General features: G+C 41.1%; 1 protein-coding gene across 1 annotated transcript in view; it reads right to left on the reverse strand.

Moving 5' to 3' along the window:
* The window catches only part of FRAS1 (Fraser extracellular matrix complex subunit 1), a 164,167-nt gene that overhangs the window by 73,002 nt on the left and 70,305 nt on the right, over positions 1-20,860 (reverse strand). The window contains exons 11-19 of the mRNA XM_031607476.2: positions 20,409-20,556; positions 18,109-18,252; positions 17,674-17,808; positions 9,080-9,223; positions 6,790-6,930; positions 6,233-6,373; positions 5,203-5,376; positions 2,574-2,714; positions 396-539 (exon numbers count right to left, since the gene is read on the reverse strand). Of these exons, the coding sequence (XP_031463336.2) occupies positions 396-539; positions 2,574-2,714; positions 5,203-5,376; positions 6,233-6,373; positions 6,790-6,930; positions 9,080-9,223; positions 17,674-17,808; positions 18,109-18,252; positions 20,409-20,556 (1,312 nt within the window). The remainder of the gene's footprint in view (positions 1-395; positions 540-2,573; positions 2,715-5,202; positions 5,377-6,232; positions 6,374-6,789; positions 6,931-9,079; positions 9,224-17,673; positions 17,809-18,108; positions 18,253-20,408; positions 20,557-20,860) is intronic.

The following is a 20,860-nucleotide window of genomic DNA, read 5'->3' on the forward strand; positions in this document are numbered from 1 at the left end:
AATGTAGCTGCAGCCCATCCTACTCTTAAGAACATATTCACTAAGTTAGTACTAATCATTTGAATGCTCTATTGATTGCCAGGTATACCAGTCTGCACATGTGATCTCAAATCTTCAAACCAGCAGCAAGTCTGGCAGAAGAGCACCTGACTTCCTCTCCCTTCCACCAGCTTTACACAATTTGCAATTAATTGCATGCAGATCACAAAAGATGTGTACAGCAGGAATGGCTTTGCTATGTACTATGCACAGTGGAGAGTTTCCTAATGTTATGTGTGTGATATTTCACCCACAACAGGCATTTTGATTTCTTCCTGGTGTGTGCCTGAGTAGCTGGCAAATGCTACAGAAAGACCAACCCTCTGTATGACGCAAGGCCATCTCCTCTTACTTACCCACACAATATCCCACCAAGTTGAGATACTGCTCTTCCTTGCAGCTAGTCCTGCACCTTCCAGCAGCCAGAGTTGCGTGGGGATGGCAGGTTAAGCACTCCAAGTCAGAAGGGCCATGGCATGTCTTGCATGATGGATGGCAGGCTGGGTAAGAAAATCATAATTGCTGTAATACTTTCAGTGTAGCCTATCTTATACTCTTCCCTCCCTAGGAAAACAGCCTTTACAATAATCATTTACTCCTACAAAACATGGACATAAAACAACACTCAAAGCGTCAGTGACTGGCAAGTTGTGGTTTGGAAGGCTCTTATAACCACACTTTGACTAAATGAGATAAAAACAAAGAGTTGAAAACTGAAGAAAAAAAAGCATTTATTCTCTGTGTTAGTCAAGGTATAGATGTACACAAAATACAAATAGATTGTCCCTTTTATTCCTCCCCCTCTAGCATATGCAGGTACATATAAGATAGAGTGGGACTGTACAAAAATTATACTGGCGTGAGTTTGATATTCACAAGTGGGGAAATGAGGAAATTATTTCTGCACAAACTCCTCCCAAAGTGAAACCAATAAAATGTGAACACTGTGCCAGCTCATTAGTTACTCTATCTCCCAAAACCTAAAAAAAAGCATTGCAAAACAAGCAATTAAGATTGCTTAAAAGTATTTCATTCAGACTGTTTTCGTATCTTTCCATCTTTACAGCCAGATGCCATATTTCCATGATTTCCACACTAGATCTGAGGGAGACAGAAATACTACAGCTAATGATCTGTAAAAACCTCTTAAAAATTACTTTAGAAACTTTTCCATGAATAAAAGCAAACAACTTCAAAGTCTCCCCACCTCAGGACTCCCCCAGGCTACATACAATTGCTCACTCCCCACATGGAAGCTGAGCTTTTCACAGCTGCCACAGCATACAGCTCCAGTGTTTAAGACCTAATACACCAAGTTCCACTACCTTCTCAACTTCTCAGAGATAATGCCTGTGAATTGAGTGTTTAAAAAGAATCCATTTTCTAGACAAACCTCTATTAACTGAGCTTCACTGTTCAAAAATTGCCAGAGACACAAGCTGGCAACATAAAGATATCACTTCCCTGACACTGAAGTTTTGTTTCTAAGACATTTACATAAATTGGGATCCAGACTCACATAATACAGCAGTCACTTCAGCTCTAAGGTGGCAAAGCACAGCCTCAAACCTGATGAACCTTTATAACAATAAATACATTTACAAGAAATGAATACATTTACTTGTCAGACTGTTTTTCCTTGGACAAACAAATTGAATAAACACATAGAAGGGGTTCCCTTCCCAAAACTTGAGCCTTCCAAGGGCAGAAACAAATAGAACTTCAGCAAATTTACCCTACTGCCAATACAGATGCAGGGAACCCTTATTCAATGAATCTATTGCAAAACAACAGACAGCTTTCAAATGGCCCTGAGGAGACAATCAGATTTCAAATGCCTGCATTTCCCCATCCACTGTATTTAAAAGCTAATAATGAATGGCACACCCCCAAAGGCCACAATTTTCTTCAAGCAGCATAGAAGATGTAATTGTTGCAGTCATTTGGAAGGTCAGAAGTCAGAGCTATCTGTTTAAATGAGATCAAACAACCTGAATGAGAAGGCCACTAGCTGACCAGCAGGCAATGCTAAGACACAACTAATACTGTACTTGCTACTGGTCAAGCACATCCATAGAGCTAATGGCTTTTCTCCCGTATCTGCAGAATTCCTTCTTTTTAAACCCTGCCTTACAGCAAGCAGTGGATTAAAAATGAAGCTAAAGCTAATTCAATGTGCTTATCTAGCCTAAGAAAAGTAGACCACGTTTCAGAGCTGGCCAGTAAGACATTTTCTACAACAGTGCTGGCTAAAAACTTCATCCAAGCCTAGTGAAATGAAAAGCAAGATTTTCAGGGAAGCTGTCCACGGGAGTAAAACTGATTATAATTTACGATTCAATGTGTGTGTTTCCCTTCCGTTTGGAAGAGATTCCATTTCCCCAAATTGGACCACTCTATTTTCCCCTGAAAATACTTAAATAGCCTCATATAAATCTGACAGCATCTCTAATTGCATTTAGAAATGCATTACAGAACGTGCACGCAATGAAATTCAGCAGTATAAGCTGCAGGTGCCCGCACTATGCACTTACAGGAACAGTGATCTTGCTGGCTGAACAACCCCTCTGGACACTTGGAGAGGCATCTGCCCTCGAGCAGGACGTGTGAAGACAGACAGGCTGTACACTCCTGGGAAGTGTTCCCTATGCAGCCTGCACAGGATGAGTGGCACTCTGCAGGGAAGCAAAAAACAAAAAGACAGAAGAGAAAAATCAGTTTAGCTCTCTCTCTGTTGCTACTGTCCTTGAGTACAGCAAGACTGCTTTGTTCCCAGAGAGAATAATAAGGCTTTTCCTTTGCAGGATTCTCTGTTTTATGAAAGGTAGAAAGGGCAAAAATGCAGGAAGACTGTACAGCACGTTTCTTGAAGATAGGAGCAACTATCTGCATACTTAATTGCTTTGCACCCACGCAGTTCATCTCCAAAATGGAAAGCTGACGCATGACAACGAAATATCATTCTCTTCCAAGAGCTCTGGGTCTTGCAGACTCAGAGTCCAAAATCATCTTTTGCTATCACCCTACAGTTATCCCAGGAAGGATTTTCCATCCAGCACTGCTGGACAGTTATCATCAGTCATTCTGGAGCAGTCAGAGTTGAGTTGGCCGCCTGATTTTGCAGCTAGCAAAGTGAATGTACATTAAAAGGATTCAGCAAGAAGGATGAGAGTGCAGTTAAAATTTTAAGACTTCCTCACTTTAGCCTTTACTGGTACTGATTCTAAAACAAGTCAGTTTAAACTAAATAATCTGATGAAATAAAAATGCAAACTGATTATCTAAAAAAACCCTACTCGTTTTAAGAGCAGTGGCTCAAGGACATGGGTTCCACTGTATTAAACACAACAGAAAACTTCCTGCCCTCTAAGGAGATAAGACAAACACGGGGTTGAAGAGAATAAAAGAAAGTAAATGATTTATACAAATACTGTTAGCTGCCTGTCAGAGTCATCACAAATGCTGTATCTTTAGGACTATCTCTGGCTCAGCAGACTCGAATCAAATCAAAGAGAAATTTTTTAGTTTCAGCAGGGAAACCTCAAGTACTTCAAAACCGTGGACAGAAATATTTCTGTAGACTGGTTAGAAATTCACAAGTACAGAGGTAAAAAATTCAAAACCAACATTATAACCTACATACGAACACACTTCTTTTTTTCCTGCATAGATAATGTAGGCATGTATTGCCTGCTGTGGGTTCGCATTTTCAAAAAGATGGATCTGTAAAATTTGTATGAGAATTTAGATGGCTAGCTTGAAGTCTGAAATGGTGAATATTCACATCCTTCTGCAATAAATCAAATTACTACTCTAATCCTTCTACTAATACAGAAGAGCTAATAAAGTGAGGCTGTGCTGACATTCTTGCTCAGTGACATAATTCAGTGCTGTCACTGAACTCTGCTCAGGCCTGTCTGTGCAGGTCTGTTCACCCACTTGAAGCAACGGTATATGGATTTATTTAGTTAGTTTCTATACCATAACCTGGATTCAGACAAAAAAGCCCATTCCCTGCCAAGAGACAGCCACTGCATGAATTGGCAGGTTCTGCATTAATGCCTTCAGGAACCAGTCCAAAGTACTGAAACTTTTGTAGGTCACTGATAAAAGACAGAACCATTCCATAAAAAGGAAGAAATGTCGTTTCTTAAGAGCCACTAAGGCAAAAAAAAAAAAAAAAAACCACACCAAAAAACAAGAACCCTCCCCCCCCCCAAAAAAAACAACTACAAACTCCTGTCAATTTAATAAAACACAATTTAAAATAAATTTATGTTGTGTCCACTTCCAAAAAATATTTTTGACCAGGAAGAAACAGCCATCAGTAGTGCTATTGCTGATGTTGTTATTGCTGTTCCATCATTCAAGTGCTGTAGAGTCACTGTCTTCTTGATGGCTCTTTTCGCATAGGGAAATCATTTCCTCCCATTAACTTGTTTCTCCTTTGCCTTCTGGTGGTCTGCGTTGCTGTGAGAGATTGTCTCATTCAGCCTGAATCCACATGCACTATTTTCAAGATACAGCAATGAGTTTGTCGTACTGATGTTCCATATGGCTGCCACAGGCTCTGTATAGTCCAACTGAATGACTAGCTGATATACTCAGACAATATTCTTCAATGAAATCTCACAACAGTGGGAAGGCATGCATATCCTAGTGAACACATCTTAGCCTCTCTTCTCAACTGCAGCCTTCATGGAAATGCTTCCTACTTGGCATTTCAGGAGCAGTGCTAGGACACCTGCTGCGGGGCATGCATCAGAAGAGCTTTTACAAAACAAAAGACTGCTGAGGAATGTTTTGACCAGGTACAGGGCTAAAAGTGAAAAAAGCTCAGTCTTTTCTGAACAAGACTTAATGACTGATCCTGCTTAAAAATAATCAATGGTAAAAATCTTATACTCAAATTGAAAGAAAAGAAAGCTACGCTAAGGTGGCCAGACCAGAACCAAATCAGTAACAAAAAAAAAACCACAAAAAACCACCAACAACTGAATCCTTTATGTACAAATTAGATGTAGAGTATATTTTCCTCCAAAAGTGTTACAGAGGAACTCAAAACATACTAGAAGCAAACACAGTACGAAGTGACCAGAAACATAAAATCCAGCACAGCCTTGTGCTTAAAGCCTCAAAGAACAGGTTCCATCCTCAACTCACGTTTGCAGACTCCTGTGACATCCAGGTAGAACTGAGCCTGGCAATGTGAGAGGCAAAAGCCGTGCACAGCTCCTTCCACAGGTTGATGGGGCTGCAGCACATCCTCTGGTGCCCAGCACTGCAGGCAATGAGAGGCCTCTGGGCCGACGCAGGTACGGCAGGATGGGTGACAACCTGTGCATGTGTAAAGAGAGCAGTCAGAGACACAGCCCTGAGGAGAGATACCTCGCAGAGATGGACAAGGCCCAAAAACCATGCAAAGTCAGGCATCCTGTAAACACAAAATTGGGGAAAAACAGGTTCAAGCCCTTGGTCCTCTTTCCAGTTTTGCACTGCAGTAAATAATCTGACAATCAAAGAGCTAACCAAGCAGCCATGTCTTGCAGCAACTCACGTGCAAAGGAATTTGTTCCATAAACAGGTGGAGTGTCATATCATCTATGATGGAACAGGGAAATACTTTGCTGTCATACCTTTAAAAGAACAGCTCTTCCCTTCAATAAAGCTGACAAACACAGCTGGAAAAAAAGCAACAACCTTGACTGCCTGTAGCACAGTATTGCAATGTTCCTTCAGTTTCTGAAGCTAGAAACATGGACATAATCTCACCATTAAGATAGCTAGAAATAACAGTATAATGGGCTCAAAGGAAGCAGAAATCCATCTCCTGAATTTTCAGGTTTTCTACTCTTGCAAAATATATTAAGTATGCGTATTTTATTCACCTCTTCAATTGTCTCAAGAAAATTTTGGAATTGATAGCAATGTGCGCTTATTTCAAGAGCATGGAGAAAAAAAACATCCCTAAGATCAGTAAATCTTGAAAGTGTAAAACTACAATGTATTTGGGAACGTTTGATTTTTCTCAAAATGGAAAACAATCAGTAAGCAAACATGGAAATCACTCATTCCTTGACCAGCAATACGAATCAGTGTCACAGCTGAATGCTCTGAGCACAGCCCAACAAAAGCCAATACAGATACATAAACTCTCAGCAGGTGAGGAATTCACTCAAAGTACAGAGCTTACCCCTGCAAATGTTGTGATCCTGATAAAAGCCCTCTCCACAGCTCTGCAGACACTGCCCCTGATGCAAAGCCAGAGGAAGGGAACAGGAGGTACAGTGAGTGGCCAGAGGTCCCTCACAGGTGGAACACGAACCATGACAAGCTGATAAAAGAAACAAGCAATTGGAACTGAAATATTTTGTTTTCCCTCCTTGCAAATTGTGTTGCTGACTACACATCTTCCAGCCAACAGTGAAAATTCCCAGCTGGCAAGATATACAACTGTGTGTACTAATGAGAGCAGAAGTGCACTACTAATAACCAGTAACACAGTAATAACTCCTACTCATACTGCATTGCAAACATTTATCTCAGTTTGTCTTAATGTGTTTCACAAGGCAGAGGTTATTAAAAAAAATCCATCATAAGAAAACCCCCAAAGAAAATAATAAAACAACGTTCCCCATGCTCAATTCTGCGATCTTAAAACTTCCTCCCCAAAGGCAAACATTTGAGGAACAGAAGACGTGTAGAGTTCCTTGAGAGACTTAAGAAAGTTCATGCAAATATGCCTCTTACCCCTGCATCTTCCATTGCTGCCTTGGAAATATCCACCTGGGCACTCTGAAATGCACTTCCCGTTGTGTAACGCCTTATCTGAAGCACAGGTTAAACAACTGGGCTGGGCTGCACTGCACGTTTCACAGGACTGGTCACAAACTACCAAACAGGGGAGCTCATTAATGAAACACACTCAATAAGCTAATAACAGAGACATCAAACCAACCAAACAGATAAAGTAAAGTAAACCACCCATTATCTTTTAAATGGCACCTTTTAAATGTTCCTCTCCGGCACTAGCAACCTTTCACACTTTCCTGGAGTAAGTAGTGACACTCACAGATGGAGACATGGAAGTGCAGACATGTATTCACTGACCTATATAGTGTTTAGGACTCCTAAGTACAAATACCAGCAACAGGCCTATAGCCATGCTCCCTCCTTGCATTTACTGCCCACACAGAGGAATGCTTGGATGGATTACGGAAAGGAAACCTTACAAATCCCATCAGGCTTCTGTTCTCTATAAGCAGGTATTTGGAGTGAAAGGTTTACATTTTCGTGCCTAGATCTAACTGCTACCACTGCAGGCTGTTTCTGGTGTTACACCCAGCAATGGGAAGGGGGGTGGAGGATCTCACTGCTGCCTTACAATTTCCATCACCATGCTTGCACCAGACTTGCCTTCTATTTGGTCAGCACACTCTCCAGATCCAAAAGGGTTTTCATCTCAACAGCAACATTATCAGCTAGGTTGCTGAAGCAAATTATATTAATGCTCTGACAATCATTGTAAAGGACTCTGCCTGCCTGTAACTTTTGCATGAGCAATGCTTTAAGCTGAAAATGGACACCAACTTTGCATAACTGTATGCAGATCAGACACTAAAATCTCTTATTTTCTATTTCCTAATAAAAAATTCAAACAAATACTCAGTGAATCCAGAGATAAGTTTACATGTCCTGGGACACACAGAAAAAGACTCTCCAGCTAGCGTTGCATTTTTCTTTCTTGTTCACCAGGGGTTCTACAAATAAACCACTCACAAATGTATCTAACTGTACAACAAACATCAGTTCTCAGACTGTTCAGGAAGTAAAAGATGGAAGAAAAGTTGAGCAAAAATTTACCATTTTCCCCCCTCTTCCTCTTTCCTACAAATCAAAGCTACCAGCATGAAATTGCATCTAAAATCAAGCATGATAACGCTCCAAACAATTTCTGTGGTCTGTATTTTCCCAGGCAGTCAGTTCTGAAGTTAACTGACCTGCTGTTCAAGAGAAGCAGTATGAAGCTCTAGCTTCCTTAAGTCAGCAGCACCTCTGCTGTTGTGTATTCAGCAGGGCCAAGAATTGTACTTGACTAATTTTTCTTTCTTTTCACCAGTAAGCTTCACTTTAAAACAGCTTACAGGTCTCCAGCTGGGTATCAAAATCAGTGCTTTTGAAAGATGATAAAAAGCCTGAGTTCTGGTGGGTGTGAGGAACAGCTATGCAGTTTTGAGGTTTTTTTTATTGCACTGGCAACAAAAATAACAAAAATGGTTAGGCTGCACGTGGGTAAAATTTCACTTTGAGCTTACATAATTTTTAGCTACAGAAGCAAGATTTCAATTCTGCACATTTCAAAACACATGTGTATAACATTTACTGGGGCAGTGGCCAAAATTTTGTCCATGTGCCACCAGTTTTAGGCTTTCCCCCTAGCTAGCTGTGCTATAGCTAGCAACGTTACTGACTATGCTGGCAAGTCCTTTGAAGAAGCTGGAGGTGGCTGCCAGTAGAAACACAGGCTTGGCCCAAATGGTTGCAGCAAATTTTAGATTATTTATTTGAGGGATTTTTTCCTCCCTTTGTGATCTGTTCAGTTGAGGTTTTGATTTTGCCTCCAGCCTTCTCTTCCTCCTCTTCTCAGCAAACCTTCCTTGCTCCCAAGTCTCATCCGTTGTTCAGGTATTAGTTACCGTGATGCTGAATTACAGTCAAGTTTACAGAAATCTGCTGGCAAGGGCCTTTTTTCTTTCCGCAGATAAATGGATTTGTCAAGCCCTCAAAAACAACTCAGGCTTTCAAGCTGTTCAGTGAAAGAAAAAACCTTAAACCTTTCAGCATCTGATTAGCTTAAATGAATTAATAATCTTACAAACAAACAGCAGCTTTCCTTATCTGATATTTATGCACAAGGTGCATCTGGCTTCTTAAACATGAATAAAATCACAACTGCTGCATGGCTGAATGAAATATTGATTCCGTTTTTGCAGAGCATTTCTCAAACTTCTTGCAATGGAGGAAGAAAACAGGTATTTACCATTGCAGATTCCATCCTTCTCATAAAATCCCTTTCCACAACTGGCCACACAGAGCCCTGCTTTTAGCACATGTGATGTGTCTTTGCAGGATAAACAATTGTTGTCAGCAGGTCCCCAACACGAGGAACAGGACTCATGACAAACTGCAGGAAAGAAAGGTAAAAGATTAATGAATGATCAACTTCTAATCTTCTTCTTGAACTGAAGAATTTGCAGCAATTCTGCTCTTTGAATTTAAAGGCATTCACTGCTTCAGAAAAGAAAAAAGAAAGATCTCCATTCTTCCTATGTTAGTATTTTCATCCATCTCATCTCAGGGGTATGATTTACATCACCATTTTGTACACGCACTGTGACACCTAACATGCATCAGCATTGTCTCTGTAGCTGTAATCAGACTAGAAGAGTGTTTGTAACACCTATGTCCTGTTCATCATCATGCTAGAGAGGAGAGGCATTCCTTTACTGAGTAGGAATACTAGCAGCATTTCTCCCTGCGTGAGCCACATATCATGGCTGGGATATAGCAGTGTTTTGTGTATGTCTGAAGTCTTATCACATCCCTGCAATGAAGGAAAGTCAAAATGCCCTTTTTCAGGCACAAGGGCATAGCAACATAGAGGCCAAAAAGTCATTCTCAACCACAATAATGTCTTGCAATTAAAATCATAGCTATATGGAAATCAACTCCACCTACCAAAGCACATGTTGAATGAGCCACCTTATTCAAAACTCTGCAAGTTCAACTGTGAGGAAAATACAGCCCATTATGATTCCCATTTATGGAATTTGTGAAGCAGATGCACATTAAATCCCATGCTACCAGTGCTTACATGAACTGTACGAATTACAGTTCTTTTAGAGATTAGATTTTTTTTTCATGATACACCCAAAAGTGTTCTTAAATTTATTCTTTCACAATGAGGCAGGTACATGAGGACCATAACAGATAGGAGAAAATAGCAGTATATGACATTTGCTCTGTATCAGTGAACATGTCTGAAGTTGCAGCCACACAAGAAAAACTCATCAGTGAGTAGGCAGGAATCAGCAGGTGCACCAGCAGCTGGCCAGTGAAAATACTAACATTCTTTGGGAAGCTTAATCCAAGGAACTTAAAGTATACTTACATGTGGAGCGGTGACAAAAGCAAACACCTTCCTGCCAAAATAAACCCCCTAAATGAGTGACAATTCATCTTCTCCCCAGTAACAGGTGAAAATGAAGCGCTTCTATTCCAAGACCATGCCTAATATTTCCATGCAAGGGCAGAACAGAGGAGGAATGATTATGCAGGACAGCACACATCTGTAAACACGTTTACAGTAAACAAGCAATCACCAGTACTCCCCTCTCGCTCCTGTTCTGCATAATTCTTATGCTTCTTCTGTCTGCCTGAGGCTATAACTGCTCTTGTGGTTTGTTAATTAATGAGACAGAGCACCTATGTTTGTGCCTATATATGAGTCACACTGCCCAGAAGATAAACACCCTATCTTAGTGGATCTCATTACTCCCTGAGGCAGGGAAACGTTATCATCTCTATCTCATAGACAGGCAACTGAAACACAGATGTGACATGACACACACAAGGTTGGAAAAGGGAGTATTTAGGGGCTAACATACAGGATACACATCTAGCATTTGGTCTTTTGACCTTCTGCATGCTTCCTTCTCCATAATTCTACCTTTGTTTAGTTTACTTTTTCTCATCCTTTTCTTTTATTGCCTTATAATATACTGTTTGCTTTCTCCCTTTTCACCTTCCTTCATTGTTTTTCCCTGCATTATGCCAGATTTCTCCACAACGCTCTGACTATTCTGTCTGAATATTTATACGTGAGAAGTCTGTCATAAGGATGCTGGGCATTTTGCACCTGATAGGATCTCTCCCACTGACTCCTACAGCAACGTAAACTAGCACATATGCCATGACTATCAAGTGCATCTAATTGTGGATGAATCACAGTGCACTGAATAGCAGACATCCCATTTGAAGGCAAAGATTGTGCACATTTTTTTTCTCCAGTCGATAATTTCCTTTGCTGATGAAAAGTTCCATCTCATTCCAGCTTGGATGATTCTCAGGGCACGTTCACACTCGCAAATTAAACTTCAGAGTATGAGTTCATGCTGTAAATTCCTAGGTACTGAATTGTCCTCACTTCACCTTCCAGTCAGGACTATTTTGCTCCTCTAAGCTCACTGTAACTTTCAACATCTTTCTGAAAGGATGGACACAAGGACTCGATCTTCTAATAATACACTCCCCACTGCACAGCTTGACTTCTTCACTGTTAACCTGCCTAAATTTGTTTATACATTTGAAGTTACCCAATTATTTTCAGAAATTCTCATGTCATTTCTGTAAACACTATTCCTTTCCAAGAAAGGCTACTCCCTCCTGGCAGCCTGGGCTCAAACTCTGTTTAAAAACAGACAGCCATGCACACAACTGTATTAAAAATGCCTTTTTTATTGAAGTCAGGTCAACTGGGCAACTGTGATTTCGCTCTAAGACTGTCCTCCCACTGGGCACCATTCGCTGCCTGTAGCAGACCAAGTGCTCCTGAGTACCTCTTTACTTCTGTATATTTTCCCAAGCAGCTGCCCTAAGCTGTCCTATGTGTAGGGCAAAATAAAGTCTTGGCCTCCTTCTAGAGCCACGCATTTTGCTGAGTCTAACTCTTACCATAAACAGCACCATGCTGGGAAAGCTGTTTGGTATGGCTGGAGTTGCATTCCAGGCTCTTCTCTGGAGCTAGGTCACAGCAGGACCGCCTCTGTCAAGTCCGCACACGGATGTTCTGATGGGCTTTTGTCACCACTACCACTGTTCTCATCTACAGCTAAGCATGGTGCTTTCTCCCAGCTCACCTTCCCTTCTGGCTCTGGCCCTCTTAAGCCCTACTTAAGAGCCTACATATGGCTATAAGGCTAACAGAGCAGCCGACAGTTCAGACCAGCTCACACATCCTGTTTTCCCTGACAAAAGAAACTCACTAGAAATGTTACTTTAAACACAGCCAGCAGGAAAGGGATGGAGACAAGAAGGAAGGATGTTTTACACAAGGGAGCTAACAGCATTCCCAATGCCATACTTTTAGTGGGAAACCTGTAATGCCTAGACTTGAGTCAGGTAATGATACAAAAATGCAAAGCCTGGATGAGCTTTGGATCTTACTTGACTCTCTCTCTCTCCAGTTCCTAGTTGGTTGTCACAGCTCTCTGTACTGATCCTGCAAAACTACTGCAGCGTATCACAGCAGCTTTCAGGCCTTTTAATGAAGCAGCTCAGGAAAAGACCTTAAAGATCAAGTCCAACCGCAACCTAACCAAACTACTCTAACAACCCTCCGCTAAAACACGTCCCTGAGCACCACATCCAAACAGTTTTTAAACACATCCAGGGATGGTGACTCAACCACCTCCCTGTGGAGCCTATTCCAGTGCTTAACAACCCTTTCAGTAAAGAAGTTTTTCCTGATATCCAACCTAAACTTATCCTGGCGCAACTTAAGGCCATTTCCCCTCATCCTTTCTCATGTAACCAATGAGAAGAGAACAACCCCACTCTCGATGTAAGCACCTTTCAGGTACTGGAAAAGAGCAATAAGGTCTCCCCTCAGCCTCCTCTTCCCCAGACTAAACAGCCCCAATTCTTTCAGTCTTTCCTTGTAGGGCATATTCTCCAAGCCCTTCACAAGTCTTGTTGCCTTCCTAAAACAGAAATGACTTCTGTAGTGTCTCAGCTATAATGAGAGAAATGAAGTACACCCTACTGGAGGTCATCACACCTGAAAACTCACAATGAATTTGATAAAATGCTTGGAGACAGATCCTCTGAAATCCAACTACACAACACTGACCACGCCCATATGGTTTCTTTCAAGCAGGAGATGTAAAAACTGAGGTTTGGAAGAAGGCACGGAAAGGAGAAGGAATGCAACTCGATTTTAGCAAGAGACATATGTAGCATTTGGGAGAACAGCAAATGACTCAAAGCAGAAGATCAGTGACTATTTCCTCAGATTGGCCTACAAAAGAAAACAGGTTTGCAGTAAGCCTCGGCTCTGCTTTGCAAGTCCTCCCTGCAATCATGCTCCACAGACTCTTCTGACACAGCCATCTCTGTATGCAAAGTGGCACACGGCTCCAGGAGGTATCAATTAATAGTGTCCAGATGACAAACAAGCAGAGCCTTATTCCTGCTCCTACAGATACAATCCTACACTTGCTTGCAGCAAAACGCATTATTTCCACGTCTTGAGGATCACAATGACACAAGTGCAGCAGCTACCTAACTCATTTGTTCTGTTTGCCATCAGATGGCACAGCCATAGCTGGATCTATTCGTGTGGCTGAGACAGCAACTCAAACCCATTCCTGCCCCATGCTTATATGCACTTGCACACAACCAGTCTGCAGAGACTTTGCTCTTTCAGCGCTGGATCACTGCCAGACTCAACAGCTGCTTGTTGCCCAAACATCCAGTCACCAGACTCACTGAAAAAGCAGGGGAAAAAATGGAAGCATTCAATGAGCCACTGTCAGCTAAAACATCTTTGCCTGGAGCAACTAAGTGGCTGTGAGTAAATGTGTCAACAGAAACATTACCAGGAAACTGTTTTCACCCTTCCTTGCTATTTTCAGTTCAGATTCAGTAGGCATCATTTTCTATTCCCTTTTCTCTTCAGTATGAATGGACATATGTGCAAGATTCCACACCTTATCCAGACACTGCTGTGAGAGTTAGATTGTGTTTTTGCAGTAGAAGCTTCTAATATCTAATATAGGTCCTCACTAAACTTATAACCTTCTTATAAAATGGCTGCATAGGTTACTTTTCACAAAAAAGTTGCTGAGGCAGAGACTAGCACAAGAAAGGGCATATATTTTACTTAAAAGGAGAAATTGGAACATTCTGACTAATTCAAGATAAGGCAATCTGCCTAGCACAGGACAGAATAAAAGTGATTATCTCTAGCACAGGACAGAACAAACATAATAATCTCTAGAATGAATGCAATCACCTTACAAAATATTGCCCTCCTATCTCCATCAATAAATAAAAAATACACTTGAAAACAACAGGTTAGTAACAGATCTAGTATGGAAATGTTTCTTAGTAACTGTCAAGGAGATCGTGAACCTAGGATGCTCAACCAATATGTAACTAGGAGAGATGATAATGTGTGTCAGGGAAAAGGTATATAACTGTGCATTTTGCTGACAAGGTTCACATTTTCATTCTTGCTACTGGAGGGTGCACAACCGCCACTGAAAGTGTGAATATAGTACAGCACTTCACTAAGATCCTTGCCAGAGTCAAATCTGTTGGCTGAGAACATTTCTCACATTGCTGCTGAAGAAAAGAGATTCTTAAGATTTCATCTGATCTTTTTCTTGCAACTGGACGCACAATTCTATGGCTCAACTGACACAATGGTATTCATTAAACTGCAGTTAAATATCTTTTCAGAAAATCAATGCTAAACAGACAGAACTTCAGGAAGCACTTATTTTCCGTGCAGGTGACAAGACCACTGGCACAGGTAGCCTGGAGAAGCAGCAGAGTATCACTCCTTGGAGATCTCTAAAAGTCAGCAAGGTGGTTGGCCCTGGGCAATCAGCTCAATATGCCCCTACTTGAGCAGGGTGTTGGACCAGATGACCTCCAAAGGTCCCTTCCAACACTAGCCATTCTACAGTTCTGTGAGTCTCTCTTCTTGGTGAAAGCAAAAACACCCTGGTGGCTCCTGAGCCAATGGGTGCCTTTCTCTGCTCTTACTCAGGGGTCACACAAAAGTGACTCAGGGCATTTAGAAAATGAGAGGTCCCGCAAAGTAATTTCTCTTTTTTCTCCATTGACTAGAAATCAGACAGTGACTTAACAACCCATTTATCAAACTCTCTCCCATCCACATAAGCACAGGTGTAATACTGCCCAGCTTGATGACAGCAGAAGGGCTAATGCAAATGGCATTCCAGCAAGAACACATTAAGAAATCACTGGCCGACTTTGGGAAAGCAAAGAGAGGTCCATGTTCTGTGCTACACAGCATCAGTAACCACCTCTAACCTGTGAGCTGGGAATGCTTCTTAGCTTAGGCACATTCAGCCACTAACTCTCAAGGTGAGCCTCTGCAGCCAGGATACAGCAGAGAAAAACAGGTTGTGAATAAAAATTCAAGGGCTTTGCTACAGTGCAAGGAGGGTCTTTCAGTATCAAGTTACACATCTCAACATTTGCACTCTAGGAGATCAAAGCACAAACACTTGTGTTCTGCCTACGTTTTTGAATAATGTTGAAAAACACAAATAATTAAGTTAGAAAAATGCAAGGAGAAAACTGAACGCTACAAGTCTTTTGAGCCCTTCCACTCTACCAGGCAGACATCTTTTATTTTTGCTTCGCTTTGCCTTTGGTGTAGGCTTAACTGTTTCCATGACCTATTTCTTACAGGAAAGCCTTCATCTGCCACGCTATTCCAAGCCCAATTCAAAGTGAACCATGATTTCTAAATATACCACTATAGATTCTCAACTTTACATTCTCTTAATGGTTTTAACACTTTAAATAAATAGGTGTGGGGGGAAAGGCATGAAACAATCTTGGTGTAAGACTAAAACTGGGAAGACATCAGGAAACAACTGCCTTCCAGAATTCCAAGTACATTCAGTTAAACCAGGGTCATGAAACATGAACAAAAGGAAAGACTAATTAATTGTCTTCCATTGCAATGCAGACAATGGTGTCTCAACAGCAGAATGGAGTAGGAAACCTGTTTTTATAGGTGTTTTTCATCTCCAGAGTGAATTCCTCAAGAGAGATTTTACTGGAACGGTAACATTAACACAGTCTAGTTCATTCTTTTTATGATTTTGGAACATGCTTATCACAGTTGTTAAAACGATTACGAGAAAAATATTCCTGAACAGCCTAAGGCCCATCTGGGCAATCAGATTACAGATCTGTAAAAATGAAGAGAATACAAAGAAAGAGTGAATAGAAACGAATTATGGACTGTATCTGAAATTTAAGGCTTATTCCACCAGTTTTACTTTATGCAGAAAATGCAGCCAGGCAGAACTAAAGCAAATCAGTTTAATTCCCCTGAGGAAACAGGAACAAATTTTCCCAGCAACTTTCAGCTACAAGCACGCATGACTGCAAATTTGGATGGAACGTACAATCAGTAATCTACAAACCAGTAATAAAATGAAACATTAGCCTTTCCCTCCTGCTTCAGCAGTACATGGGCACAGCCAATTAAAATACTGGTAGCAGGTGAAAAGGAAATGGTAAAATGAAACCAAACAAAGTAGAAGATTATTTGATACTTAAGACTGTAAATTCTTTTGGATTGGGTCTCTTTTTTTCTCTTTATATGTGCACAAAGGGGCCCTAGTCCGTAGTCAGTGCTGAAAGACAGAGGTTTCTCAGACTTTCAAATCCCAAAACAAATGGGGAGCTCTTCAAGGCAAGCCACTTTAGAAATGGAATCCGGACTTAGAATCTAAAGTGCTTTCCCTTGAAATCTGCCAAATGCCCTATGCTTTTGTTTAATTCTAAGGAGCAAGGCTAGTTTCAAAGAAATTAAAATGGTGACTCAAGAAGTTGAGCATGTGCTCCACACTGTTGTTGAATTAGAGCTGTAGAAATAATCAGAAGCCTTTGAAAAAAGGCCAACATCAAGAGGAGAAAAGTAGTAACTTGAGGGAAAACAACTGTCATGACGAAAAAGCTGCTGCATTACAGTTCGGGAAAAATACAAATATTTTGAAGGAGCGGAAGAAGCTCATAAAATTACTATTGTAGTCCCATCAAATAGGAAATTGTAACACTATCAGTCTTTGAAACACTATGGTTTAAGATTTAGACACGCACCAGATGTCTTGTGGAATTACTAATTTATCTGGTAAATATTCTTCTTAAAAACAGTTAGCCCTACCAACTACCATGAAGAGAGAGCAACATATGAAATGAGTAATGGCAGAACAGAACAAAAAATATTTTTAACAAGTCTTTACTGTGACCAGTAAAAACCAGAGTTTTTCTGGTCCTATAAATCCTCCATCCCTATAAGTAATTTATACACCTCAAAGTACTGCCTCCACATAGGTTAAGCATTAGCAGCTGCAGCTTAGTCCACACTAAGCTAAAAGAAAACTCCTATGGAGATGAGATTGCCAGACACAGTTCATGGTGTTAAATCCTTAGTAAAATTAAAGCACACACACTGCTCTGCATCCTCAACAGCACAAGAAATACAGTCATGCTTCCAGAAGACAATTCTGAATTGTAAGAGGACTCTGGTGGAAATCTGAAACTGCAGTGCTCTAAAGCAGAGTTTTATATCCACCAAACTCATCAGCTCAGGAATTTCAGTGAGTATTTCCCCAACCAGTAATCAGTTTTATACCATACAACTTTGTTCCTCTGATCACTCCTCACTTTACTCTCAGGTGAACATTAACACCTATGTCAACAGCAAGTCCCCCAACACAATGTATATCTATCATTTGGGTACTGCTTTGTCTGCCATTTTCCTATCACAAAGCACTGCAATCCTTTTTTGCTTCAAGTTACCTGCACATATGAGTTGATCCTGAAAGAATCCTTTCCCACATGAAGTCACACACTGCCCATTCTTCATCAGCAGGGAAGTCTGGCATGAGGAACACTCGAAACCATTCACGCAGGCTGAGCATGTTTCATTGCAGGCTTCCAAGAGAGGAAAAGAAAGATGCATTAATTCCAAACGTCGTGATGCAGCACAACACCTCTGCTCTGTTGAAGAGACAATTTTGTCTCACTATGGCAAAAAAAATTAAGAATTCACTCTCATTTGAAACCTCTTAAAGTCCAAAGCCTATGGCTACCACTCAGTATTGTGCCTGAATATTTTTCCAAACAGAGCTTGACAATCTGTATAGATTAAGCCCATGGGATTCCGCAAACAAATGCAAAGCAAGCCACAGAAACCACAGTCATTTGGCAGTGTACGTCCCCTGCAGAGATTACCTAAGCAAGTCCCCCCATCCTGATAGAAGCCTGACCCACACGTCTCCACGCAGCGCCCATTCTGCAGCTGCTTCTTCGCATCACGGCAGGCAATACAGTGATCAAAGGACTGAGAGCAGGTCAAACAGTCTGGGTGGCACTTCACTGGTGCAAAGAAAAAACACAAGGGCAAAAACCATCAGAAGTGTTTTCAGACGAAAAGAGAAAAAGAAATGCATAATCCAAAATCAAAGTAAAATTAATTATTAGCTTATCTTGCTGGTTCATGTACTGTCAGTTTTGGAATTGTTTTCTTCTAAACTAGCATGCAAAAGGCTAAACATTATTTTGTTGTGTCCTAATACGTGGGAGGGTATCGTAAAGACTCTGGTTTCCTAGGCTACCGATAAAGCAAAAATTTCTTGACCACACTGATGTACAACAGTAAAAAGCATGAGTGATCAGGAATTAACAGCCCAAAACAACCTAAATTTTAGTTTCCTTTATGCAAACTCTGAAATAAGTCACCTGATGCATCCATATCAGGTCAAAGTATAGTGGCAGACCACATCCCCTCCAGTCAGAAGCTTTATGTCACAGTGCTGTAGAAGAATTTCTTGACCACAGGTACTTCCTCACAAGATATGTCCAGTCTCTCTGCAGAGACCAGGAAATAAGCCTATATTTTCTTTATTACTGCACTACTTCTGCTTGCTGGAAAAAAAGCTGTCTGCTCCTTTCTGACAAGTCAGCAAAAAGGACCTCACTACTGAAAACTCTCCATTTACACTAAATAACCTGCCTGCAAGTTTCCAGGCAGCTGTATCTAAGGAAAGAATTGGGAATTTCTTACCAGTAACTTTCCAAAGGTACGTGCAGCTCCATCCTCATAGACTGACAACAAACTGACTGCTCAGAGAGGTACAGAATGGACAATCTTTCTTTAAGTACAAAAAAAACCTCCAACTAAAATGTTCTTAGTGAATGGGCATATTTGCTGTTTTTTTTTTTTTTTTTACAAAACAACTATGCCTGGGGCTAGATGCTCTACAGTGAATGAGAATAAATGGGTTCTGTCTGCCTGCTTCCCCCAGCACATCTGTGAGAAACAGCAATAAATTTTTACTGGCTTTAAGGACACAGATGCATTAGGAGCTGATGCTCTGGGTTCACAAGTCAAACTGCTGCAGGCTGGGTTTTGTATTTGTTTCTCATAGCCTCCAGCGCAAAACAGAAAAGGAAGGAAAACTCTAGGTTTCAGTAAAGGAAATGTCCATTCACATTTTAGGATTCAAAAATGCAAGCTTGGCTCTGCAAATCCAATACCATGACTTCAAAGTATGCATTTTCCAGAGCACTACCCCTGCAGAAATGAAAAGAAGAGGCCAGGATTTTCAAGAGTTATTGGTACACCGGTACCTCTTGATAAGAAAGATAGGTAGATCCAGGGAGCACTTACATAACCTGTCACCTCCCTTGGAGTCAGCACAGATACTGCTCCCTTTTGAAAATCTAGGACAATTTTATCTCAACTACCCCAAACCCATTTTCCTCACTTTTCAATTTGCAGTGCTTTGCATTTTTATTAGCATACAGTAAATAACAAGCTTTAACACATTAATATGGCAAATGTGCCAAACCACTCCTGCAAACGACAGTATAATTAAACTGTGAAGCTATTTTCTTTTTACAAAGATAAACCATTAACTGGAGCGCTGTGATAAAACCAAAGTTAGAAGAATACAACAAGAACAGCTACCAAAATGAAAAATTAGCAAACCACAGATAAAGCCTATCAACTACAAAATGTAAAGACTACTAACTGTGATGTGTAAATGAAGGAGAATGAAAACATCCTGGGGAAAAAAATGAATTTATATGTAAAATTAACCTATAGCCAAGGCTATTCTGATTTTTCCAAACAATTATTAACTGGCAGCTGTTCTGCTCCAGGTGAGCCCGTGGCACTGTGAGCATGTTCTTTCTCCTTCACACTCCCAAGAAATAATCATGAGCCCATAAACTCCAAAACTCTTGTTAAGATTTAGAAAGACAGACATCTGCATTATAAAATGTGTTAAAAAAAAGGAGAAGATGAAACACTTTCAAAGCACCACCTCCAAGAAGAGACTCTTGACAAAAGAAAGCTATGATCTAAAACAAGAAAAGTCAGTAGGACTGACTTCCATTCTTAGGGATCCCAAGATGTGCCCTGCGTCAGATGAGTGCATGATGCATGTGCTCCCACTCAAAAAGAGTGACAAAAGGGATAAAGGAATAATACAAGTGATAAAGCACAACAACAGACACCAGGTCCATACCTGGCTGGCAGCGTGGACAGCAATCACCCTTCTCCGTGACAGCCATGCTGCCCGGTGGGCAAGGCAGACAGGAGCGCTGAAAGCAGACCACCTCTGCGTCACGGCATTCACACTCTCTGCACAGCCCTTCCTTCCATGTCTCTCCATTCTGCATAATATAACACCCAACAGCCAGGATTAGTGCTCTGCAACACCAGCACAGCTGCTCTGCAGTCAAACCAAATCAAGATAGTGCCTCAGCAGTAACACCTGGTCTGCCACCCAGCAGGGATTCCCTGCTGCTTACTGCTTCTGTGGTAAAGGAGAGTCTCTGCATAAAAAAGGTGTTTTTCTCATGCATGGAAGTCCCCAGATAATCTTCAAGGCTGGAAGTGTTCAAGGCCAGGTTGGATGGGGCCCTGGGCAGCCTGGTCTAGTATTAAAAGGAGAGGTTGGTGGCCCTGCATGTCACA

The sequence above is a fragment of the Phasianus colchicus genome, chromosome 4, assembly GCF_987193195.1.
Source record: "Phasianus colchicus chromosome 4, bPhaCol1.hap1.1, whole genome shotgun sequence".
NCBI lineage: Eukaryota > Metazoa > Chordata > Aves > Galliformes > Phasianidae > Phasianus > Phasianus colchicus.